At 40.5% G+C, this 26,564-nt stretch overlaps 1 protein-coding gene across 1 annotated transcript in view; it reads left to right on the forward strand.

Annotated features, from left to right (window-relative positions):
- Positions 1–26,564, forward strand: part of pde4d (phosphodiesterase 4D, cAMP-specific) — a 205,623-nt gene that overhangs the window by 14,709 nt on the left and 164,350 nt on the right. The window contains exons 2-3 of the mRNA XM_065950136.1: positions 8,791–8,849; positions 23,122–23,360. Coding sequence (XP_065806208.1) covers positions 8,805–8,849; positions 23,122–23,360 — 284 coding nt within the window. The 5' untranslated portion in view covers positions 8,791–8,804. The remainder of the gene's footprint in view (positions 1–8,790; positions 8,850–23,121; positions 23,361–26,564) is intronic.

A 26,564-nucleotide genomic window follows, 5' to 3' on the forward strand; every position in this document is an offset into this window, starting at 1 on the left:
ATATCAAGTAATAAACATGATACTTTATAAAAGCTTCAGTGAATAAGAACAACACTTCCATTAAGTTAGTTCTCAGATGCAAATGTCTTGTTAAAAAAAGATGTCTTAAATCAAGACAGCAGAGTGTGAGAAGTCCTAGTCCTAGTTTCTGGCAGAAAAGCTATACCACACAGTTCCCATAAATCAACTTGATAGGTGTTATGTTGGCCCTGTCTGCATACAAATGTCCCCATCTGTTAGAATCAGACTTTCATACAGCTCCTGTTAGAGCCACAGGACATTTTTTTTTTTTTTTACAGAAGCTATCACAGGATGATCAGAATTCCAAATTATGAGTGAACTTTAACTCTTTATAGGAGGGGTGCCGGTGGCTCAGTGGCTAGCTCTCACTCCCGAAGTGCAGAGGCTGTTTAGTCCTCCAAACCGGTGACCTGCGTTTAAATTCCAATCCAGTCTGTGACTCCAAGTCATTCCACACTCTGTCTCTCCCTGATTTCCAGCTCTGTCCACTGTCCTATCCCTGCAATAAGGCATACAAAGCTCAAAAGTTGTCTCTTTAGGACATACTTTACGTGGACTGCCCCTGATGAGTGATTTAGGACAGAGATCCCCTTATTATGTTAAATTAGTGTGAGTTACAAACAAGTGTAAGAATGTGAAAGCTTGCAGAGCATGATAACCCTCATGATGCCACAAACTTGAGTTTAAAATTGAAATGATTATACTTTTTTTTTGAAAGTATAATAGTAATAGAAACACGACAATTTGGACGTAGCTGAAAATACACATTTGAAGTATAGCATGCATTGCAAGTTAATCATGTCTCAGAGATGACATTTCTTTCCTCAGTTGCAAATGTTAGTCCTTATTCAAAATCTCCACGGACATTTCATGTGTTCACTCCAGACGTTTAACTGGGTAAATGATGTCTCACTAAGTGGAGACAGAAAGCTTTTCTCTGTTGTAGCTCCCATCAGGCTAATGATGCAGTCGCATTATAATATAAAATCCTGCCAGGTGCAGCCGCACCTCATCTCCTGCCGTGCTCAGCAGAGAGCTCCAGTTAATCTGAATGCACAAAAGGCCCATCAAACTCACCTGATCATCATCCTTTACAGCTAAATATTCCTGTTTTGTTTTTATGGCATAGGCTTTGACTAAAATCACTTTCCCACATTTTTTGTATTCTAAAAATATGTTAGTGGTTCTACTAAAAAAAAATCAAAAGTCTTATGAAGTGCTTATGGAAACAACAAGGCATTTTGTAGAAGTATTTTAGCTTTTCAGTGAAAGTTATACAAAGAAAATCCAACCTTAAAAAATAGCAAGTGATCCAATGAATTGTCAGAAGAACCTGAAGCAGAAGTGATTCAATCAAGTATTGTTTCATTGCTGGTGCACTGTCGGATATCAGACTGTTTTGTAAATACTACTGCATATGATGAACCCAATTTCACAGCACAAAAAGCAAGCAATCAAATGGGTGACTCATACTCGCGTCCGTGGGACAATATGTGGAATGTAAGACAATTATTTCCAAGTGAGGTGTGAGAGATAATTTGCATTTTAAGTAAATGTTATTGTTTTGTCATGCCTGGTCCCCTTGCTGTTAAGTTGTTTGGCGCCGACAAAGGGCTCACGACTGTCAACAAAGGAAATTGAGCTGTTACAAGTCCCTTTCAGTTTCTTGCTGAGGTTGAATTGAAGCTAGTAGAGGCATTGTAATTCATATAGTTCTTCTATAAGGAGTGTCATTATCCCTCCTGTGATATAGAGTCAGTGCAGAGCACACAATCATCCTCCTCAGTTTGTTTTGCACTGAGATGTGTTAGCATGCCTTTTAGTTGTATTACAGTAGGCGACAGCCCTCTAGTGGCTTTATTGTGGCTGATTTATGGGATGTTTGGATTGAGGTATTATTGGAAGTCCTCTGTGTAAAGGACAGGGCAAGATCAGCCAAACAAAGGCAGGAACAAATGAATATCCGGTCCTCAGGAATACCTCTCCGCTCAAGAGGAAAATTTCAAACGCAGCCGACACTCATCCTTCTTATTTTAACTCTCATGTCTGTCTAGTAAGTATAGCACCACTTGGAGGAGCCACTGCTATGTTGGTTGCCGCTGCATCTTTCCTGATTCATTAATTCCTCCCTGCAAGAGCTCATCTTACTTAAAAAGTGGTTCTGCAGTGATCTTTAAGCTGCAATCAGTAACCCAAATACAATTACTAAATCAATAGGATAATAATTTGCTCTGCCCTTCTCTGATAGATGAAGGAACTCTATGAAGTGGAAAAATCCACTTCAGTCAATAGCTGCGTAATGAGACTGATTTGCTGGTACATGGGGGCTTTTAGTGAGCATCAAGAGTCAATTCCTATTTGCTGTGAAAACACTGTGATGGAACATATAATGCAGAGTAATTTATTTTAACTTGAGTGATCTAAGATGGAGCTTTGCAGCAGCGTTGGTTGTTTATTTATTGATTTAATTTACTATTTACAATCTGAACTTGCCCATTAATGTCAGTGATTATGTTCCGGTTGCTTTTCTGCAAAAATTAGCTTGACAAATTGAACCAAAAGTGTACCCGATTAAACCGTCTATACAGCAGTGCCTACAAAGAGAATAAAAGTGGCTGGCTATTCCAGAGCACCCACAGCGCCTGCTCATCTCGACTGATTGAACGGTTACAATAAAAGCCTGAGAGAGTTTTTGAGCGATTATTCAATAAGCAGCTGTGTGCTCAACAAGAAGAGAGAAAGGAGCCGTTTCACACGGACGCTGAAATTTAGAGCATATTAATCTGCCATGACCTTCTACTGCTGGTTGTAGAAAAGTCATAGCTGAGCTACATTTTTTTTTTTTTTTGCTCCCTAGCTTAATGTGATCTCATAGGATAAACTGTCATCGCTCTCCTAAAGATGGCAGGAAGTTAATTGAAAAAGCCAGCATAGGATGTATCAAAGCGACAGGGGAAGAAATAACATTTTCAGAGGGAAGGTGTTTTATGCAAACTCACTGTTTCTGGAGAACTCTAGTAGGGGGATCTGTAGGTCTAATCACACCTCATGTCACAAACGCTTGAGCCCAGACCGAAATCAACCCCCTGTGGTTCCATTGCACACACACACACACACACACACACACACACACACACACACACACACACACACACACACACACAGGTGCAACACACACAGACACAATCAAACAAAAAATGTGTAAGCTTCACTTTACAAAACTGTTGGTGCATGCTGACAAGTAAATTGTTGCTGAAGTGTGTCTTTTTTTTTTCTAAAAACAAGTGACTTGTCATTCGGTTCAAAATGTACATTTGTGTCAGAGATAGCAGACATCAGTGGAAAATCTTTACAATCCAGTTCTGTTCAGGAATATAACAAAGCTTTGAACAGGAGTAATTTTCTGTAGTCACTTTCAACTGAGAATTTGCATTTGAAAATACCTTTCAGGAGCACACATAACCATGTGAATAATAATAATGTCTGTCTGAGATCCCGATTATGATGGTCTTATCCCTTTTTTATGTCCCTCTGTGTGTTTTGAATAATCTCCGTGTGTCCTACAGATTCAGTTTTGCTAAATTAGTCTTGTGCTTTTAAGGCTGCAATCTATTAGGCTCATCATATTTAGGCTCAAGGCCTACGCCAGGTAGAGCGAGCGAGAGAGAGAGAGAGAGAGAGAGAGTGAGGGGCAGGAGTCCAGACAGGGGTGGACTAGGATCATAATTCAGGGAGTTTCACTCCATCCCAAGCCACTCTTTCGACATGAACCACTAACTGTGTAGACTAACTCTGTCACTAGTTCTACATATCACAGTCAGTTAAAACAGTCACTACAACAGTATAACGTTTATTCACCTGTCTCCATATACCAATCTGTATTATAGCAAAATTGAACAAACATGCCACTGAACAACAGTTTAGACTCAAAGCAAATATTGTTTTACTCCAGCCAGTTTAGAGTCACTCAATAACTATTTCAGAGTAACCAGTAAGGAGTTACCAGTTCAGTATTATAACTGGTACACCTGTTTTAATGAACAAACAGATGGCACTAGAACCCAGTAAGAAAGGTACTGATTCCTCAATTAGCTATAGGCTACAGTATGTATGCACTTTCACAAGTTTATGCTATTCTTGACACAGAGAGACGTGCTCACTTTGTTGCCTACGGGCTGTTTTGTCACACCGTTAGCAGCCAGGCTACTCAGCTAGCCATGATGGATATGTGTAGAATAACCTGGTCCCTTACTGGTGAAAATGTCACTTATTTTTGAAGCATTTCTCTGTGTCTGCGGAAAGGACCTTTCTCTTTCTCATTCTCTGTCTCTAATGCTCCAACTTTCCTTTTTCTTGACCATCCAGTTCACCTGGCGATAATGTTGTGAAACGTCAGTTTACCTGCAGTGTTGAAAAATGAAGCCGTTGCAAGGCGAACCTGATTGACAGGCGAACCTGATTGACAGGCAGGTTCGTTGTAGAGATTTGATAGGAGGCTTAAAACCCGCCTCAGCTCCAGCTCTCCGCCTGTAGGTTGTCTGAAAGTTAGGCTGAGACAGGATTTCCAGCATGGCGGCTGCCGTCGATGAGCCTCTGGAGGCCCCTGCAGTAACAGGCTTCGTCCATTAATATTTACGGTCTATGGTTGAAAAGCAGCAGGTAGACGGTTGCTGTGTCGGTCGCGAGGGAAATAATGACGTTAGTTTTTGCAGACTGCAGCTGGAACACCAAGGCAACTCAATGAGCACAATGAATCAACCAATTGGCACAGTTGTACTTGCACAAAATGTTGCATGATTTCAAAGAGGTGTATTAACTCTTTTTGCTCATCACTTTGACTGCTCACAGCAGGCCAAATAGACCTTTTAGGCCACATGAAAATGTCCCTGTGCTCCAGACACAGGATCCGCGCCTGCTTCTAGACCTTTAGCAGGCTTCGAGATGTCAGAAATAATTTGCAAAGTTTATCATGTCACTGTGAATTTTTATAAGTGGCAGCTAATGACAAAACTGGGTGCACTAAGACGGTGAGGTCTTGACAGATGCAGAATGTCAGCTGTGCTGCCACATTTCAGAAAGTTTATACCATTCTGTCTTTTAATTCAAGTTTTCTTAGCATTGTCAGAATGTGCAGAGCTGTTATACACAACTAGAGGAGTGGCAGCATTGACTGAAATAGCTGTTCATGGCGTCACAACTCAAGACCAATTTCAAATAATGGACTGTGTTTTCTAGACAGGTACTAGTGCAATAGATGGATGTGCTTAGTACAGCCTTTCCAAGTTTTAAAGCATGCAAAAATACAAGGACTTATATTATTAAACTACATAATGACTACAGGGAGATAATAAGATGCTGAGAAATTAAGACTGAAAATCTATCTACAGTATGTTGTTCTATTGCTACATGAAGAGGTGTCTGGTAGGTCTGTGTTGAGACAAAGCAGTTTTGACTTCAGAGTCTGTGACTGTGGTTAAGCGTGATGGTTTATAGCAGTTAACACTTGCAGAAATAGATTAGGTTAAAGCTGTGGTTTGCCCCGAGGTTATTCAGTGCTCTGTGCTCCTCATGCCATAAAGCCTCTTACATTTATTTTCTCGTAGCTTTTCTCAACTTTAGCCCCTCCTGTATCAAACCTTTCTGTAGTTGACTTACATTAGACAGGAATAAATCAAAATTGTTGCTATGTCATAAAAATCTGCACTTGGCCCTTCCTTGGACAGCTACGTTCTTACAGACCCTTATCAACAAAACAGAACAACAAAATCCAACACATTAATTAAAAAATAAAGTTAATATGTTTTCTTTTAGTTTGATGCTCCTCTGATATCGAGCAGATGGCTCAAGTGGCTAAGACACCTGAGCAACCAAAAATACCTATGATGGCCTATGATTGTTTCAGTTCATGTACATAATAATACACGTGCACGCTGAATGCAGGCTAATGGTCTGTCCTCTGTTCAGAGTTAGGCACATGGTGCTCCTTATTACAAAATATTTGTCATGAACAAACGACAGTTTATTTATCCCAGAGGCAACATCCTGAGAGCGTGTGCACCATGACACGACTTATGACCAATCCCTCTCCTCCACTCTTGTGTCATCTCCTTTCCTCTCCTCTCCTCCACTCTTGTCGACGACAGTCTACAGCAATATTCGTTCGTCCTCACTGATGGGATGCAATTCTTGAATACTGCCAAATAATGACATTTTCATTGAAATAAAAATCACTATGCCCAGATTTTCCTTCCAATTTGACTCACCACAACACTACTTCCAGACTCCTCACGGTGGCACTTATGGCATGAATAAGTGTAAGTGTGCGTGCACAGAATTTAATATAACGGGATAAAAGAAGAAGTTAGCGGGTAAAAAAAAAAAAAGAAGTCGAGATGAAGCATGATAAGAGTAAAGATAGATAGATAGGTATTTGTTAGTACGTATTTTCAGGGATTCATTCATCTTGATAATTTTTGTGGACATATCTTTAAATTGTGTCAACCATCTCACAGTAATTCTACTTTTGGGTCTGTGAAGCGTTAACCTTATATGGGTGAAGCACCTAAGTAGTAGCAGATCTATAAATGGATAGGAGCCAACCATATGTTGTCAGCAACTGTTTGCTAGACAGAGAGTCTACATCTGTTACGTATACAAATCAGTGTCATGTCATCTTTATTGTTTTATGGTGATGTACCCAAATGGAAAGGAATTTGTGGGCTGTACCTTCTAGCAGAATATAAGCAACACTGTGTGATGAAGACTTTGCCACTTGACCATTTTGCCCATGATGGCCACTTTGCCAATGTTTGTCAATGATTGTGAGATCTTGGTCAGCATGGGTCAGCGATGGTCTGCACTTTGTCAGCCATGTGTGTTGTGTTTCTGTGTTGTCTGACCATGGCTGAATAAATCTAAGATGATCCACAGTCTGTTTCTCGATTTCATAATTGTCCATCTCATACAGAAATAACCCCCACCTAACAGTACTTTATCTTTATTATAAGGACTTTAGATACCACCAAAACAAAATTGCAGTAAATAAATGTATTAGCCATGCACTTTACCTTTTTTTTAGGGGCATTTTATATTTTTCAGTGAATCAGATATGGTAATGCATCATTATATAATTGTCTTTCAATTAATCAGTTATTATTGTGATCCACCTATCTTTCGTATCGCATCGTACTGTAATGTAGTCTGTTTCTTGAGTCAGTCTTTTTGATGCAGGCCTCTTTTTTTCCATGGGGCGCGGGCACTTACCGCTAGGCTACCGGCGCCCCGATGCAGGCTTCTTCAATAAATAAAAAAAATGCCACTGTGCAGAGTCCAGTACTGAATCATATTTATAATACATTAGCTTAAATACATTTTGATCCATGAGTTGATGGATAAGCGGCCCTGTGATTTCACCCCTTATCCCTCTCATCTCTATTTCTCTCCTCTCCTGTCCTCTCCTCTCTTCTTTTGTCCTTTCCTTTGCTTTTGTGTCCTCTCCTGCCCCCTTGTATCTTTTCCATCCCCCTCTACCTTCTTCCTCCCTCAGAGCCCAATCAATGGAGACTGCCCAGCCAGCTCTGTCTGTTGTTTCAGTCTGTGGTAATTACCAGGCCATTCTGCCACTTCACATCTATTTACTGGAGATGGGCCGCAGCTAGACAACCAGAGTGGGGGATAATGTGTGACCCTATCGGCTGATCTCATTCAAAACACATACAGTGCTACTGAGTCCTGGTAGACATAAAGTAGGGTTGTTTATAGTATACTTACAAGTGACATGCAGACATATGGATTGCTACCTAAAAGATAAGCTGATGAAAATGATGGTTAATGTGAAACCTGACAACCATAAAGGAAGTCACTGCTGTAGGGACAATATACAATTCAGGGACTGCATTGGTGCGTTCAGACAAAACTTGATAGGAATGTAAACAGACAGCTGGAGGGAAAATAAGTGAAGCAAAATGACTTTTCCTATGCTGTTTGCTTATTTGATGGTTCTTGTGGGTTAGTCATCACGACAAGAGGAACTTTGCAGTGACAGGAATGCTAAAAACACAAATAGATTGTATTTCTCCAATCGAAACCACAGAACAATCACATTTTTGGCCTCCTCTGATCTTCCAAGGGATTTTCCACCCATGTCACAACACTTCAGTCTCTGTGAACGGACACCCAGTTCAGCACAATTGGTCTTGACTAAATGTGCATTGTATTGTGTACGTGTGTGTGCGTGCGTGTGTGTGTCACAGAGAGACAAAGGGATAGGAGAGAAACAGACAGGTGTTATCTGGGTTATTTGGCCAGGTAAAGTGAACAGGGTTGTGTAACTCTGGCTGGTAATTCTCTGACCTTTACCTTTTTCACTCTCATGCATCCTAATAGGTTGGTGAATCCCAGTACCTCTCCTTTCCTACCAACACATGCATCCATTATGTCCTCCCCTCACCGCACATACACATGTACACTCAAGGTTGTCTAGGAGATCAATGCTTTCATATTCTCTAACGCCAAAAGCTCAAGGAGGTGGTATAAACATATCTAACGTATCTGCCTTAATCTTACCTGAAAATCATTAACAAATTTCCCAAACACCTCATACAGTCTTTAAAGATTCATGAAATTAGTTTTCGTTTTATTTTTCCAATTTAGCCACAAATGACCTGAAACAACCTTTAGCTGTTATCCCAACATAAAACAACTTTTGATTTATAGCTCACTGTTTTTCATTTGTATTTCTGATTCACTCTGAGGCCTGCTTATTTTCAGAGGTGGCACGCACCATGCAAAAGAATGACCGGTCCGGGGACGACAGTCAGCGAGACAGTGTAAGTGATAGATTATTTTTTTTATTAACATCCTTTCATCTGACTTTTTCTGAAATGACGCTACATCTTGAGAGTCTTCATGCTCCTTCTTGTGATTAAGCCATCCTCAAGTTGTCTTATGTGTGTCATTATGTTAATGATCAGCACTTATGTAGTACCTTTCTAGTCTTTCCAACGCTCAAAGCACTTATAAGGGTCATTTACCGTAATCTGGGTGGAGACTGTAGAGATTTTATAAACCAGGCATGTCAACTGCTCTGAGGGTTATTGAAGTTGACCTATTCTGCCTATACAATGCTGGATGGCCATATTAAATGTGGGCAAAGTTTCAGCTCATCAGGTAAAAGTATATTGGAGTTTTAAAGGATAAATGTATCCCTTTTCTCAAGGTAACAAAGCTTGTTTTTTCTTTTTACAACAGGGTCATTCTGTGGTGATAAATAAAACGAAACAATAGGGTCCCTGTGCTGTTTTATACAAACTCTATTCTATTTAATTTGTTGCATATTTCTCTCAATGCCCATCCCCCACAACAGCTACTCTACCATAAACACCTCACTCGCGGTATCTGTGCTCTCACATGATGTCAGAGTTGTGTGCAAGCTGTCAGTCAGCCACCACTATCCATCTAGATTTAATGGGCAGGTTCCTGGAAATCCTCGCAACCAACAAGAGAGGTCAGAGCTGCTGTGTTCAACCAGAGATGGAGCTCAGATAGAGCAGCAGCAGCAGACACTGTCAGGCTGATCCTTCCGTGCATGAATAAGATATTCAATCATACTCTACGCCTGTTGACCTTGAGTTATAGTTCAACCCTGGGGTGACTGTGTAGGTCTTTTAAATTGGCTGACAACAAAGACGAAATACATTCAGTATGCAGAAGGAGAATTTTCTCTGACTCTTTTGGGAAAATATAAACGACAGATTTAAAAGAAAAAATAAATCACTTTCCAGTCCTGCTGTAGGTTTGCTGCGTGGTCCACATTTCTTATGATTCATAGTGAATGCTGAGACAGAACTGTCATCGTGAGCTTTCAATCCTCTGCTGATTTTCCCTGATACACCAGCTTTGTCTCTGTGTTTTTATAGAAATCATATCACTATCTGTATTTAAGTTCAAATGTACTTAGCTGCGCTGTAAACTAATTATAACACAATAAAAATCTAAAGCGATGCCAAGTCTGATGAACTGTCTGCATTTCCTTTGGGAAACAAAATTCAAAGACTTGATTGCCTGCAGGATAAGCAGCTGCAACCGATGCATAACGTAACATTAAAAACAAATACAATGTATTCCCACAAGCACGATATTAAAAAAGAGCTGCATGAATAAAGTTATTAAAAAAAAAACTGTCAGCAATGTTTAAACATGGAATAAAACCTGATTGAATATTTAAATTTCTCAGCTTCTCTTATATTACATAAGTGCACATTAATTAAAAAACAGATTTTCTTTTGTTTTGTTGGTGTAGGGAAAAAAGTCATAAGACTCAACAATATGGGAAAAGCAGAGGGGCAAAGAGGACAGAAAAAGGTTGCACGTTAAGCGAGGACAGGTGAGGAGCGGAGAGGCTGAGGGTGAGGTAATGACTTGAGTTGGAAGCAGCAGAGATGCTCCCTTTTTATCCTAATGGGCGGACTGAGGTAGAGCAGGGACACAGGCGGCAGCGCTGATGAATACGTTTCACAGGGGCTCTCGGGGGCTGTCCAATCAGGCAGCGCCATCGATGAATAGTCATGAGCCACCTTATCAGCATCACCATGGTAACGCAGATGTGACTGTGGCCCTGTGAATGTTATGAGGGAATAGAAATGGGCCAAACGCCACTCCGTCTCCTTCCCGCGCACATCTTGATCACCAATTACAGCCCAGCAGGGGAGCGTCCAGGCCATGTGCTCAGACCTGAAGAGTGGAGAGGACACAGAGGCAGAGCAGTGCACAGAAATGGGGGGGACGATGAAGATAATGTTAAGGGATTTAATGCGAGTAGCATTTGAGTTATTCTCTGACTCACTTTACACCCCGCACGTAGGTGAGGTCTTGCAGGAGTAGAGGAGGGTAGGGGATGACAAAATATTAAATGAAAAGAGCAGACAAATTAGATTGAACAGGATCAGGGGAGGTCAGCATTATCACGGGACTGGAAAAGTGAATGAAGGATGAGCAGGATGTGAGACAGCTGCAGGATATCAAATCAACAAAACGAACAGGGCTAATGGAATAAAGAGCTCTGACAACATGTAATGATTTGCACAATTCCCTGATCTCTTGAAAATTAACACTTTGTCCACAACTCTTTTGAAGTGCATTTTGTAACATATCATTTCCCAGGGAAAAGCCACTGCTTGAGCACTTGTTGGGATCCCTCACAGAATTTAACAGACCCCACTGGCGGCTGCTAACAATCTCAGATTGAGCCTCAAATACTAACTAAATGTGACTTAAGTAGCTCACCAAATATTGCAATGATCCTTTTGCATAACTCATAAGCCCCCCCCCCCCCCCCCCCATCAACCTTTTCATTTAAATTATTGTGAAAATACCAAACAAATACAGTGTGGTGCCTCTGCTAGCGTCAAGTGTAAAGTCAGCTAGCAACATGTCAGCAATCAGTATAAATGTGTTAATTCTCTCCATATAAATGTGTATATATTTATATTGTCACTGGTGTTGAAAAGTACTGGTAAAATAAAACTAACATCTTTACTGTCAGTGTTTCCCCTACCATTATATTAGGGTTTCATCATTATTATTTTTTTAAATGGAGTTCCATGCATAATTTTTTGACCACTGCAGAAGTCTCCATACTTTTTTCTTTGCTCTTTGCTCTAAATCTGGAAGCACCACACCCGTTTTACTGGCATCTTGCAGTAATGCTTTCTTCTTCTTTTATTAAATTGGCGTTAGCAAACAGCTTTCAGATGTGCCACAGCCACCGACTGGCAGTAGTACCCCTTTACAACCAGACGCTGGTAAAAGCAATGGGGGGACATTTATTAAGATGAGAGAATTATAGATGAATTAAGTTTTACATTTTTCAAAGTCTGAAAAAATTGTGACCATTTCCATTTTTTAATATCTCAGCGTAAGGGGGAACAAGAGCTCTTCATTATTCCTCTTAATAAACCGAGATCATTTTTCTTTGAAATTAGCATTTTACTGCTTTATAAACAGTGCAGTCGTTGTTCCAATAAAGCTGATGATAACAGTCCTCTTATCACAGATTTGACAGGCCCAGTGCAAACAATGTTAATTGTTTTTTAGCCACTGCTTATCTGCCTGCTTATTTATTTATAAAAAGAATGGCGCTATCTTCTGCATATTTGAAACATGTAATTAAATTAGCAGACAGGCACTCACAATGACAACGTTTTAATGCAGAAACTACACCGGGGAAAATTTGTGTTATAAATCTAGTCCCCATGTGTTTGCCAGGTTCTGTTTGGGAACCGCACGTCCACTACCACACACACACACACACACACACACACACAGGCGGAATGGGAAGGCAAACTTGATATTTATTTCTCCACACCTGGCGTAAGGAAACATTACCACCGGCTCACCGTTCTCATTTCACAGCCTGTTGACTGCTTTGAGAGTGTGATTAATCTTGCATGAGGTGTTTTGCAGTGCAGATGTGGGGCTGATGCACGAAGAGCAGTGTGTGGAATCTCTTTGGGAAGGTCGGTGTGGAGGATTCATGGGGGGGATGAATCTGCCGCCCAGTCAGTGTCACAGTTTACCAAGATTTGATTGGTGGACGTCACATGCAGTGTGTTTCATTCTCACTTTCCTATTACCACACAATCCAGACACTAATACTCTCTTCACAGCTGCTTTATTGTGTTTAGATCCACAACATAACAAGTGGGCTCTGCTTTATCGCTCTATCTTACAGCACAGTGACCTTGACATTTACTGATATGATAAGCAAAATATAAGACAATATGCATTGTTTACTTCAGATACCAATGCAGCCGATCCCTTTCTTAGATCCGTCTTTGATCTTTTGAGAAAATAAGATATAGATACACACACACATTTATTGCATTGATCCCTCAAATGCAGTTTTCAAACACTTGTGGGATACCAATAGTCACACGATATGCTAACATCGGCTGATTTTATCGGGCTCTAGTTTGCTTCTACTTCTGCAAATTATTTCTCCTTTCTCGTAGGGTTGCAGCCATTCCGTAGTATTTCCTCCTATTTCAATCTGCATGTAGAGCAATACTTCACAGGGACATGCCTGAAGCAGAGCAAGACTATACCGTAGGTCTTGTTCCTTCCAGACATTTCTTCTCCTGCCTGCCAGCGTACTCGAGGGGGGCTCTTTGAATCGAATTGATTCATCTCCCTCACCTCCACTATGACACTTCAACACACCACAGCAACTTCTTTTATCACCTTTCCCGCTGGTTTTCCTTGCCCTTAATCTCTTCTCACGTCTCACTTTAGCTGCTGAGATAAAACGGAAACAAGAAGATATTGTATCCTTTGTGTGTATTCTTTCTTTAAAAAACCTGCAGTTTTGCTTTAATGCTGTGAAATTGGACTCCATCTGCAACCTCTAGAGAAGAATAGCTCTTTTTCACAGCATGCTATGTCACATCAGAATGAAGATAAACATGTTTATTAAAATTGTACCGCCAAAGGGGTGATGCAAATATGAAGAGAAATACCAGACAGAATGACTTTGGATACGCAAATAAGGGGGGAAAAAAACATTTGTGGCTTCACGCCCGTATGATTGTCTAAGAATAGAAATGCAATTTGCATATGACAGCAGCAGCAGATACCTGGCAGAAGCAAGGAGGTGTTTGGTTTCCTCCCAGCTGTAGATAAATAATTTGGAGGAAGGTTTAAATGAACCACATTGTTGTAGCACTGCATACACTCAGTATTTTACTGTAATTGTCCATGAAACTGAGGTATAATGATGATTCATGGATAATGAAGTCAAGAACAAGACCATTACAGGGCTTAATGATTTGCTGCTGCTTTCAGGAAAAAAGGTATTAAATTAGGGCTGGTACAAAATATCAATACGGCACTATATTGTCATTCTGGCTTGTGTAATTAAATTATCGAATCGCTGCTACCAAACATAAATGTTTTAGTGGAAACAAAATTCAACTCTCAAGAGATTTCCCTGCCAATTCGACTCACCACGTCATCACTTAGAGACTTTTCACAATGGCGCTTGAGTGGTGCATGAGGGTAACGTGAGCAGAAGTGAATTGAGCGAAGAAGACGATGACAGTGTGATAAAGGAAGAAGAGGAAGAATACAAGGGATGAAGTCCGACAGTGTATGAAGCATGAATTTAAATTGACACCAAAATGGAGTGAATAAATCAATTAATCCAACATCTTTACCTCCTATAGGGGCATTTAATATGCTCCAGTTAATCAGATAATGTGATGTATCATTTCATGATTGTCTTGCAATATATTAATGATTGCTCCATCGCTGTGTCGGGATATTATCCTTATCATGGGCCATGCATTGGGTATTGTATCATATCCTTTGATTCCACCCGCAGTCACATTCATATTTTTACTAGTATTGCTCCTTTATACAAATGGTGTTAATCAGCATGAGTCATTCCCAGAGTTACGCATTGAAAATAAAAACAGTGTATCTTCATGTCATTTCCAAGTCCAATAGGAGTAAGCTTATGTTTTATTTATACAGAGTATTGTTCTGTCTCCAATGCTAAACACTGTTCCCATCTTTGGACATCATGAACCATAATAATAACCTGTGCATGTGGGAATTATTCATAGTGTGAAAAAAAAAACCCAAGGAAAACAGTGGAATATGTTCACCCAATCTATTCCCTGGTCACTGTGTGTAGTGTAGGAGATGAACTGTGCTAATTTTTATTACCCTGCTGCATAACATGTTTTATAGCTACATGAGCCACCAGACCAAGCAGAAAAAAAACACACACAAATGGTTGTAAATACCAATTACTCTTTACAGTAGAGCAGACAACCTGTGTAGTTGAGGCAACGCTTTCACTAAGAGAGCATGTGCCAAACAAACCAGGGGCCGATGGAGACATTCAGACTGCAGAGTAACACGAGCCATAGATATCAAATGTGCCTGAATAAATCAGACTGCATACAGTATGCATTGCCTTCAGAGCCAGTGTAAGGAGACAGAAAAGAAGCCATAAATAAAATGAGCTTGTTGATAAAGAATAACCTCCATCCCTCTTTCCTTTCCCCTTTTTAGATAGTGTTTTCTTTCAGAAAGCTGAGAGCCATCTATGCACCGGCAGATAAATGAAAGCCTTGAATTGTTTTTATCAACCAGGTGATTTAGTGCATCTCCTCCAATAGCAATCTTTCCTCTCTCATCTCTTCTCCTTCCTTCTTTTTCTCCTCCTCCTCCTCCACCTCCTCCTACCTTTGTCAGTATTAACTTCTTTGCCAGCCTCTTCTTGTGCCGCTCTCTGGCTTTACCCCGAATCCATTTAAGATTCATTCTCTGATAAAAATCAATTGCTGAATTCAGAGCACACAGATGAATGATGGCACTGATGATACGGAGTACAGCGCAGGTTGCCCCCCCTGGCTTGAAGTGATGATAGAGAATTCCTGTATTTTAATCTTCGCCTTGAAGCATTTTATGATTTGTTAGGAAGCTAATAGCCAAACCACTCAGCAGGGTCTTGAACCTGGCGTGCAAGTTCTGTAAACTGATCCGAGAACACTCAATCTTTACACATCTCATCAACATGGAACCAGATAAAGTTGCTCTACAGTATTAGGATGTAAAATGATTAAACATGTATATCATCAAATACTAAATTAATGCTAACTTTTTCCAAGGGAGCAAAAGAGGCAATGCCTCTCGGCTCGCCTCAGGTAAAACTCAAACCGTCTTAGAAGATGGTGTCAGTAAAATATGCTGTGCAGAGATGAAGACGCATCGGGTAGCGGAGCTCTTGCAGATGTCAACAAATGCTCTGAATACTGATGGATTTCACTGCATTATTATCATCATTATTATCTATTTGGGGGCTTTTTTGTGCCTTTTTATTTAGAGATAGGACAGTGCATAGAGTCAGAAATCAGGGAGGGAGAGAGAGCGAGTGGGGAATGACATGCGGGTAAGGAGCCACAGGCTGGATTGGAACCTGAGCCGGACTAAAGCCTGCGTATATGGGGCCTGAGCACTAACCACTAAGCTACCGGCGCCCCCACTCCACTATTATTTTATAATTCAATTATTTGTACATGAGCGTGACCATCATGAAACAAAGAGAGCTGACAGACTGAGGTCTTGTCAGTACGCTTTTTCCACTTTGAACTCATGTAAAAAAAGGTAAAACAGCAAACACCCCACTGAATACAATCTCTAAAAAAGGTGAACAGAAAATGTTCTCATGAAAACTCAATTCATATAAAACAAGTGTCTCCTGTTTTCTGAAAAACTGACCAATTGAAATGCATTTATAAATCATGCATTCAAGAGAGTAACTTTTAAACCTATATGGCACATCCCAGTGTTAAAACAAGAGGTGATGGTAAACAATCAAATCAAATTTTCATCTCAACACAGGGTCAACGTGGCATCTATGAAACGTGCGTATCCGTGCCGATCACAGCGTAACAATGACCGGGGCGTTGATAAGTGTGGTGGCTGAAACCAGTCTTCATTTAAATGCCCCGCCCCTTCATGGTTCAGCAGGACTCCCCCCTCCAGAGTTTAAGACTTGGAGAGTGATACCATAACAAGTAGAGAAGTAGAGGGGAATGAAATGGTGCCCTTGATTGAAAGGTGTAAGAAAAAAACACTTTTGGAAGGTAATCTCTGCTTCAGCCAACAGCTTGGATATTTCATTTACATCATGATTCTCCACATTTATGTAAAAAAAAAAAAAAAAAAAGTGGTTAAGATTGCAACAAAAGCGTGTTTCAGTTATTAAAAGAAGCATCGGCCGAGCTGGAGGAGACCAGCTTGAAATTGTGCCTGACCGAAAAGCGAGCGGCTGCACTGATCAGTTCAGTCTCAATTTCAGGCATTAGTGGCGCAGCCTGCACCCGTGTCCGAGACGGATAATGGTAAATATTTAATAGCTTGGAGAGTTTTGTAGCTCTTTTTCATACAGAACAAATAAATAATTACAGATTTGCTGAGTTTATCTATATCGTTTTAGATATGTTCCAGATGATTCTCCACCAGGCACCAGGGGACTTCAGCCGTCGTCTGCACAAACTTGCCAGGACCCGGCCCCACAGAGCGGTGGCTGCTCAACTTCCGTCTCCCTGTGCTAGCCAACCACCACGACCCTGGGTCCTTACTGTACAGGTCCTGGAGAGACAGAGACAAACTGCTCTCTCCTGGACATTAATGAGACTTTAAAAGTGATGAATGAAAACCTGAAACGTCCAGCCTAAAATGAATAAAGTATTTGACCAAACGTTGTGTAATGTCTTTTTGTCATTTGAATAGCCTACTTGCCAAACATAAGAATAGAACACATGTAGCCCGGCCTAAGTGAATCTGCTGTGCACATTACACATGTGGAAAAGTCGTGTTTTACATTGATTATTTAAATCTCAACATGTTGAGTTAGTTATGATCTATTGTTCGTTTTCTGCGTTCTTAATGGTCAGCTGTCAGTGATAGTTCCTGAGCTCAATCACGCTTTCAGAAGCTAAAAGTTTACTTCGGTTTTCCTCTGGAGATGTTTCTGTCCTTTTTAAAGTGACTACAGTTTTTACTTTTTCTGCTTACATTTTTCTCAATATTTGCTGCCGTGATATTCCTGTGCGCATGGGGAGGTTTATGATTGCTGAAAGCAGCCTCTCTAATCTACAAAGTAAATCGATAAAGAAAACACTCATTCATCAAATTGAACTCACTGACACAAAAGAAATCACCTGAAGACTCACGCTGCTCAACATTACTGACAAAACAATATAGCTTATAGGGATTGGTAGAGATGGAGTGTAACGGAAAACACATTTAAGATGCCATATCTTATCTAAGAAACTATAAATCTGAGCGTCTTTCTGGTCCTCTGAACAAGCACTGCACTATTATTCCCTGACACATCCAGGTTTATGCTGCACCGCAAGTCCACACTGACTTTCAAACATGTGTACACAAGCTGAGACCTGGTGTAGGATTTGAGTATAACCCTTTGCTCACGTCCAGATTGTTAAGTGACGAGCTTTGAGTGGAAATGAATGTATACCCAAAAATCTGGAATATCAGGAGGTAGTAAAAAAAAAAAAAGCCAAGGAATGTCCGAATGGCTCTTCTCTGTGATTTTGAATTGTTTGTTTTAGGGATTTTTAAATGTTCTATTTTAATATTTCTTTTTTTTTTCCCTCTGTCATGATGCTTTTGATGTTGTGAGAAATAAACTTGACTTGCCTTACACACCAAGTTTTCTGCCGTACGTTGATAAGTGAGGGCCAGGGCTCAAATCAGAACAGGACCTAATTTGCTTGATTAAAATTCTCTCTCTGGCCACCAGAACCACATTGGATGCACAATTTATGGGGGATAAAGAGGATATCATTAGGTCTCAGGATGATTTTGATTTATAACGAGGTATAACCTGTAAGGATCGTGCATTCGTGGAATGTGCAACACAGCTAAACGTGTAGCGCCCCAAAAAATGTTCTTCTGTTGGTATTCACTCCTGTTTTGAGTTGCTTGGTGGAATGGATGATTGCACTCTCCCACACTAATACGTTTTTTTTTACACCTTATTCATTTTACACTGTCAGGGACCTCAGTAGCGTGCGGAAGATCCATACACAGCCACAACAGCTTGGCCCCTCCTCCTCATGCTGGTCACCAGCTTGGACACATTTCGGAATAGGATGGCATCCCATTCCTCAACCAGGAGTTGAAGGTCAACCAGTGTGTTGGTCACTCTGGCATGAAATGCATGCCCAAGATGATCCCACAAGTGCTGTCAATTAGGTGCCAATCAGGTGCCAGTCATAAACCTGTAACTGGCACACACCTGGCAGCACTCAAAACGAGTGAATACCAACAGAAGAACATTGCAGGGGATTTTGTCACATTTTTTGTAGAGCTCTACTCACACGTTTAGCTGTGTTGCCCATTCCACGAATGCACGATCCTTACAGGTTCTACCTCGTTGTAAAGGTGACTAATCAGGCTTTCTAACGATATAAAATACAACATCAATTGGTATTATTAAAGGGGCGAAATAAGTGACCGAAATAACGTTTCCAAACTTTTTTTGAGGAGTTTATGTACTATGCATATTGTGTAAATCTTTCTGTGATATATTGAATGTGGCAGAGACAAAATTAAATGGAAAATATGGCCTCCACTGTTCATGTAAACATCATATGATCAGTGCAGAACTAAAGGCTAATCCAGAATCTGTTTATAAACCGGATTGTATATAAATTGTTCTGTCTTAAGTCTGATCTAAAAAGTCAAGGCAGAATTTGATTTCAAAACTGATTTCTACGCCTGACTCTCAGATTACTTACATATCAAATGGCTTTATCTTAAAGTTACAAAGCTTGATAAGGTGCAGTTTTGTAGTAAGAACGTGAACAGATTTTGATCTGACCACGGCACATGAAGTACACACGAGAGCTCAGAGAAGTGACAGCAGACCAATTAACCTTTCACTGATCCCACTTATAAAGAGCCGCTTCACAGGCACAAGTGAGTGATAATGTAGGACAGTTTGTACAATCTACTGCACTAAAACACACACACACACACACACAAACACAAAACCATACACACACACACACACAAACACAAAACCATACACACACACACACACACACACACACACACAGTGGGATGTCCTAAAATTTCTTCTCACTGCACTCTCCTGTGTCATGCTCTTTGAGGCGACTAAAACAAAACTGTTGCCATTCATTTGAATTTACTTTATCCAGGGACTCTGTTGTTATTAACATATTCTTTCATGACATTTTAATGCCCTCAGTTGTCAAGTGACAGCTCGCAACTTAGTGACTGCACTTTGCAGCATTCATACTTACCTTATTCCGTGTAAAGCATGTTTCCCAACCTGGGGTTCGGGCCCCCCATAGGGGACGCCAAAGATCTCAGGGAGGGTGCAAGTTTCTGTCTGCTCTGAGGTTGTTAAAATGACATTTGCACATAAACTAAAATCATGATAACACACTTACTGGAGAGTTTATACAAAGGTGTTTTGGTAAGAATACGTGTGTGTAGACCTTTTCTTTTGGGGTTTTTATAAATGAAAACAATTTAAATGGATGTTCATATTTAAAAAAAAAAAAAAAAAAAAAAGTTCCTCAGAAGCTTTTATTATGTGTAGTGCAGAAACTAAATGGCATAAAAGCCGTGCTCTAACCACTGTCAGAATAACAAAAGGAGTAAAGGACCATTACATAAATTGTTAAATAGCCTCTAGAAATGTGTCAAAGGAGTTAATGTTCAATATTGTCTTCACTTTATGGACTCCTGAGAGCCATCATCCATCTGCTTTAGCTTCAGCCTGTTGAAGAGAGAGGGTTAATCATGTCGGCCGCTCTGTTAACTGGAGTCTATGGCAATGAGCCTAATACAGGTAATTGGGTAGGAATGAAAGGCTCAATGGCTTCCTGGATGAAGATTGGCATCTTGATGGATGCAGGGGTGGATGGGTGGAGGGGGCGGGGGAGTGAGGGTGAAGTGTTTTTGCTGTGCTATTTAGGGCGAGGTACAGCAGTCACGACAAAGAGGAAAAGGCAAGACCAACATACGCACACACACACACAATACGGTGCTCTGAGAAGTCTTACTGGTCTAATAGAGATGTATTAAGTATAAAGCTGTAAGGGGCAGAACGTAGTGCTAACTGCCAGGATAATTCATCTGTTAGCAATTGGAGGGCAGAAAGGGGTTTTCACTCTGCAGGCCGCCCCAGGCATTCACCACTGAGCAAATCTACTGGGCACAGCAAATCAATCCACTGGATGAAAACTGTCTACTCATTTAAACGGCCAAACCAAGAAAAAGATTGATTTAATTCAGCTTGATGTTGCTTCTAGATTTTTATAAGAAGGGATATATTGCCTTTTGGCAAAGTTAGCAAAGCAGTGACCTAAGTGAACATCTTGAAAAAGTTTTTGATCAGCTGCATGTTCGATGATTAAATGATCAAAGCACAACTTTACATAATCACACTTTACATAAAGAGCAGGTCTAGACCGTTCTCTCTTGTCATGTTATTTACAGAGACCAAACGTGTATCCACCGTGAGCAAGAACGTGGCAACAGTGGCAAGGAAAAGGTGGGAAAGAACGAGCTGGCATCGCAGAAGAGTATGAAGCAGCTTTATGACGTTACACAAAGATCTCTCCGGTCATGCACCAGTTGAGGATGTGACTATCGTCAACCTCCGCGTGTTGAATTTTCCTGAATATACCTGCGTGTTCATACATTGACTCACCCTGACGTCTTGCAAAAGTAGTGGTGAAGAATTCATCTGTTTGCGTTCACACATGCAGCTCAGCCTGAACATCTGCTGTTCATGTGTGAAAACGGCTCCAGCAAGGAGGATAGAGGGAAAGAAAGAGAGTGAACCAGCATTTGTGTCACTCTCTTTCTCTTTCTCACTCTCTTTCTTTCAGGGTTTTTCTTGGCACAAACCCTGGCTTTGAACTGTATCAGTGATTAAATGTGTGTAAAAAGTAGTAGGTGACCTTAGTGGATGTAAATGTTAACAGTGAGTTTACCCTTACTTACTCGGGGAGCGTTGTTATTCATGCAGACCTCCCAGTGGATATCCTTTGGATTAATTGCTCAATTCTTCCTCAATTGATCATGCTGCCTCACCGGCTCACTCCATATACTGTATGTGTGCTTGTGTATTCAGGTCCCGGATCAAAGCTAGTCCAGGAACCACTCAATACGCAAACAAGTGATTACCTCTCTGCCTACCCTAAGGACAGAGTTACAAAGAAACGACACAAAATGGAGATTCTCCTGGGCTCCCTTCTCTGCAGAAAAGTCTAGGTTGTATTGTGTGTTCAATGACTGCAGGGAGGAAAAAAAAGGTGCTTTAGGGCAACAAAGAGCAAAAAAAATTAAATCAATTTGCATATGAAAAATATGCAAATTACATCAAGTAATTTGTTTGGCCCTTCTCAAAATACGATTGATGTCTCTTTGTCTCTCTGATTTCCAGGAGCATAAATACAGTTACACTTTGACTTTAAGGTAGGAGAATTGCTTGGAATCAGTCTTGTTTTGAAAGAAGAGGCTCTGCTCCTGCTCTCTCTGCAGAAGCATCAGCCTTTCCGATAACCACTTAATGACACATTGACCACCTGAAGTGTGTCCTCCAGGTTAACTCGCGACTGTAGAATGAGTTTTTCTCCTCTCACTTTGGTTTCACCTCACATGTACACAGCTTTCAGATGCTGCACCTCAAACTCTTATCAGTAGTTTTTTCCTCCCTCTCTGCTCTTTCATTTTTACTTTTTGATTCCTCGTTCTCTTTTATTTATATAGTAACGCATTTTGTGCATAACTTATTTTAGTTTCCTGCTGATCCATTTGTGATTATCATTCTCATTCAGCCATTTATAGATTCCAATGCAAGACGTTATGGTGTAATTTTTACAAATATAAATGAAGGAAAACCAAAATGCAACAACCCAAAAAAAATGATTCTGTGAACTAAATATAAGGTCAAGCAAAAAGTTTTAAGGTCTCCAGGAATTTGACACAAAACTAATTAACTTAACAGTTAAGCTAACTATTCAGTTTAGAACATTATTAATATTTTATATGGTGGCCTTGATGCCAGTCAAATATTTTGCTCAAACTGCAAAGCAGCCACTTCCTGGGGCTGTAGCCATAGACTGTCTGTAGCTCTGGTTTATTAGCATCCTGTACCCGCTCTATGACCCAGATGTAAACAAGCACAGTGCACAGATAACATCTAGTAGGAGCAGCGTGGTCTGGCAGTATTTTGATGTAGTAAATTGAGATATTAATGCATGTGGGATGTGTCAGGTTATGCTGGCATATGGACTGCAGCAATGCGTGATCACATTTCAGCTGCAGGGAGTTCCAAAGTCTGATGGTGCTGGCTCTGCTTATGTTAGCAACACTTGGCAAACCGAATGACAATGTTACCCGAAGACAACTTTGAATGTTTCCTGAGTGTTCTTCTTTTACTGTCAGACTAGTCTGATAAATGTAAATTGGCATTCAGACTAAATGACGAGTGAAGTCAACCACCCTTTCTTCCTCCTTATCCAGGTGTCCGATGAGTCAGCTGACTCCCCTGAACCGGGGCCCGTCACCTGCATGGAGTCTTTCCTGGTGCGGAGGCTGTCTTGTCGGACTGTCCAGTTGCCCCCTTTGGCCTTCAGACAGGCAGAACAGTACTACTATGATCGCAAATCGGAGCCAGACACAGTCACAGTCCCACCGCGGCCGACAACACTGCCACTACGCACCCCTCCACTCATCGCCATTACCTCTGCTGACACAAGCAGGTAGGACGAAGTGTCTGTGTGTCTGTGTGTGTGTATGTGTGTGTGTGTGTGTCTGTCTTTTGTGAACAACATGCCTGTCTGGATTAGGTAATTAGAGCTGGTGAGGTGAAGAGGAGTGAAGTGTTTTCATAGATCAATACAGCACCTGTGAGCGGTGACTGAAGACTTACATTGTATCCAGCTAAGTACCTGACACTCGTCTTGCAGGTTGAACAGTGACTGCTGCTTGGTAAAAAAAAAAAAAAACACAATCCCAATTATTTAGATTGACATTGAGGTCACGATTATAAAACACACTTACTCATTAACGTATCTGCACACATGCATTTATTGAAACTTAAACACTCTTAACATTTAAACATTCTGAAGACTTTGAAAAACATGATACAAATAAGTGAAAACAATTTAAATATATGATATATAATAGTCTGTCATTTAAATAAATAAATAGATTAAAAGAATCAATAATTCCACATCAGGTGAAGCAGCAGAATTTCCTTTAACAGCAGAAATAAACATGTTTACAGCCTGGTTCTAAAAAGCTCAGGGTGTGCCTGAGCTGACTGACAGTCGAACACATTGTAGCTGTTTGCTTTGAGGCTTCAGGCTTGCCTCAGCTCCAACTTCGCCTGGTTCCAGAGATCGATCACGAGGTAGGTTGACAGCATTTCCAATATGGTGACCACCATTGATGGGCTTCATAAACCAATGAGTGACATCACTTGGACTACCTCCATGTTTTAATTACATTCTACATCTGTAGAAACATGGCCTACTTCATGACCTACCCCCGCTGTAGATAAAATAGATTTTTCTGAAGTACCTAAAACACAGTGATTCATATTTACAGGTGATTGTATAATAATGGAAACATACGTTTGAAGGTTATATTCATTTTTTCCTCCATTAGACACTCCAGACTCGTTCACACTGGTCCTGATAAAGACAGGGTTCTTATAGCTTTGGTTGTGGAGTGGACTGTAAATTAATCTTGGTATAGGCGTGTAAATGTGTTTCTGTGTGGAGGGAAACCCGTCAGATTGTTATTGTGATGGATTACCTTTACCAAGCAACACAACTTTCAGGTCTCTTCATATCGAGTTTCATTCGTTAGTGAAATGAACAGAAAGCAGTAGCTGCCTGAAATATGGGACGTTAATAATAGTCTGATTTAGAAATTGGTTGGCAGATATTCAAAGCATCTGAGATATGTAGTCGACTAACAACATGCAAACCACTGGTATCTAAATGATGCCTGACTGATTACATGCTGTAAGGAGTGTGACTCACCAAATAACAAGGCCTGTGGATTTATTTCTGTCACCGCTGTCACTTACTAATCTTAACACAGAATGCAATTCACCATTTGAAACCTGATGAACAGAGGAACGGCGCAACCTCTCACAGGAAATTACAGCAAAGATCTGTGCTGCACAGTATTTTTCTCACGCTGGAACATTGTTTTCAATTAATCTAAAGTGCATTTCACGTGGGGTGCTGGTGGCCTAGTGGTGGGTGGGCGTGCCCCATGTGCAGAGGATGTGCTCCTCCAAGTGGGTGGCGCAGGTTTGGGTCCGGCATGTGGCTCCTTTCCCACATTTTTTGCCCTACTTTCTCTCTCTTTCTCTCTCTCTCTCTCTCTCTCTTTCCCCAACTTCAATGTGAACTTTCCTATCTCTAAATAAAAAGGCATAAAAATCCCCCCAAAATTAATTTCACATTCAGTGTCTTTTATTTCATTTTTAAATTAAACTATTTAAACGTATGTGTGACCTTAAAATCTGAGATATAGAGTTTTCTTAGTTATAAAACAGAGTAGGAAAGTGCACTGGAAATGTTGAGCAGTACTTTCAGTTTGCACTTGCAGTCTCTCATGCTGGGAAAACATGAGCATACAATGACTGCGAGAAGAATCACACCCAGCCCGCTGGAGAATGTGTCAGAGTGGTTTCGATGAAATGAGGTTTGGCAGAGACAGAAACACAGTCTCCAACCAGCTTGATTCTCTGAGGAGGGACAGAAACAAACATGCCAAACAGCATTTTTTATCAAAGGAAGCGGTCCAGTGGGACAGTCATAATTTTACACAGTGAGCGGTCCAGAAATATATCCAGACAGTCGGAAAATAGCTAACAAATTCAGTGGTCACACCTATCTGTCAGTGGAAAATCCCCATTGTCCTGGACTGCTATTGTACCCTGTCCATCAAAGAGAAAGTGGTGCTTCTCTGCTTGGTCTTTGATAGTCATCGCATGTTTCAAAAGCCCCTGTATCTCCATCAACCTCTCCTGGATCTCATCAAGGTTGTGCTACCTGCATAACACTGGCTCATAATGTGCCAGATGAGAGAGAAAATGCATCAGCTTACTCCTTTTCCCGAAATACTTGTTTCTGTCGGGTTTTTTTTTTATACCAAGGATGACAGGACCTGCAGTGACTCAGTGAGAGAAAAAACAAAACAATAGACAAAGAGAGCAGTGAGGTACAGCTTATTAATACGAACCAAGCTAGTTAAAAACTGCTTTAATTGGAGAATATATTAAAGGTGGACAGAATTTAAAAACAAGAAGTGTTATTGGCTTGGGGACTTCTAGGAAAACAAGAAAAGCCGGCGTCACTAAGTGCTAGATTACAAATTTAGACAGGCAGACTGATGCAAAACAGACCTGATATAGTTTCATCTGCTTATTAACTTCTGCTTAAATATCAAGAACATGTTCTTTCCAGGAGTTCAGAATACTTTTTCTAAGCCTCAGATATGGATATCTCAAACTAGGTGTGTCACACAGTCAAAGTATTATTTTTTAGTTTTCATGGACAAAAAAAAACAAAAAAACGCTGGCCATAACGGAGATAATCCAAACAGAATAATTTACTTTCAGTCATTCTGATAATGCCAAAAAAATGAAAGGCCGTAGATGTATCGGCTGACCTTCCTCTCTGAAAAAAGTTTGATGTGAACTTTAGAAAGAGGGCAAACTCTTCCCAAGTGTGTGAAACCTGACCCCTCTTTAAAGATCGTGTCACCTTGGCTGGACAAGGTTTAGCTAAATTGAATTGATGTTGTGCAAATGTTTGAAGGAGGACAGGTTCTGAAACTGTCTTTTCCACTTTAGATGATGGAATTGACCATTTTTTAAGAAAGGTTTTTTCTTTTTTTGTTTTGTTCTCTCAAATAAGAAGCTTCTCTGTCATCATTAGCGT

The sequence above is a fragment of the Labrus bergylta genome, chromosome 2 (genome assembly GCF_963930695.1).
Source record: "Labrus bergylta chromosome 2, fLabBer1.1, whole genome shotgun sequence".
NCBI classification, from domain to species: domain Eukaryota; kingdom Metazoa; phylum Chordata; class Actinopteri; order Labriformes; family Labridae; genus Labrus; species Labrus bergylta.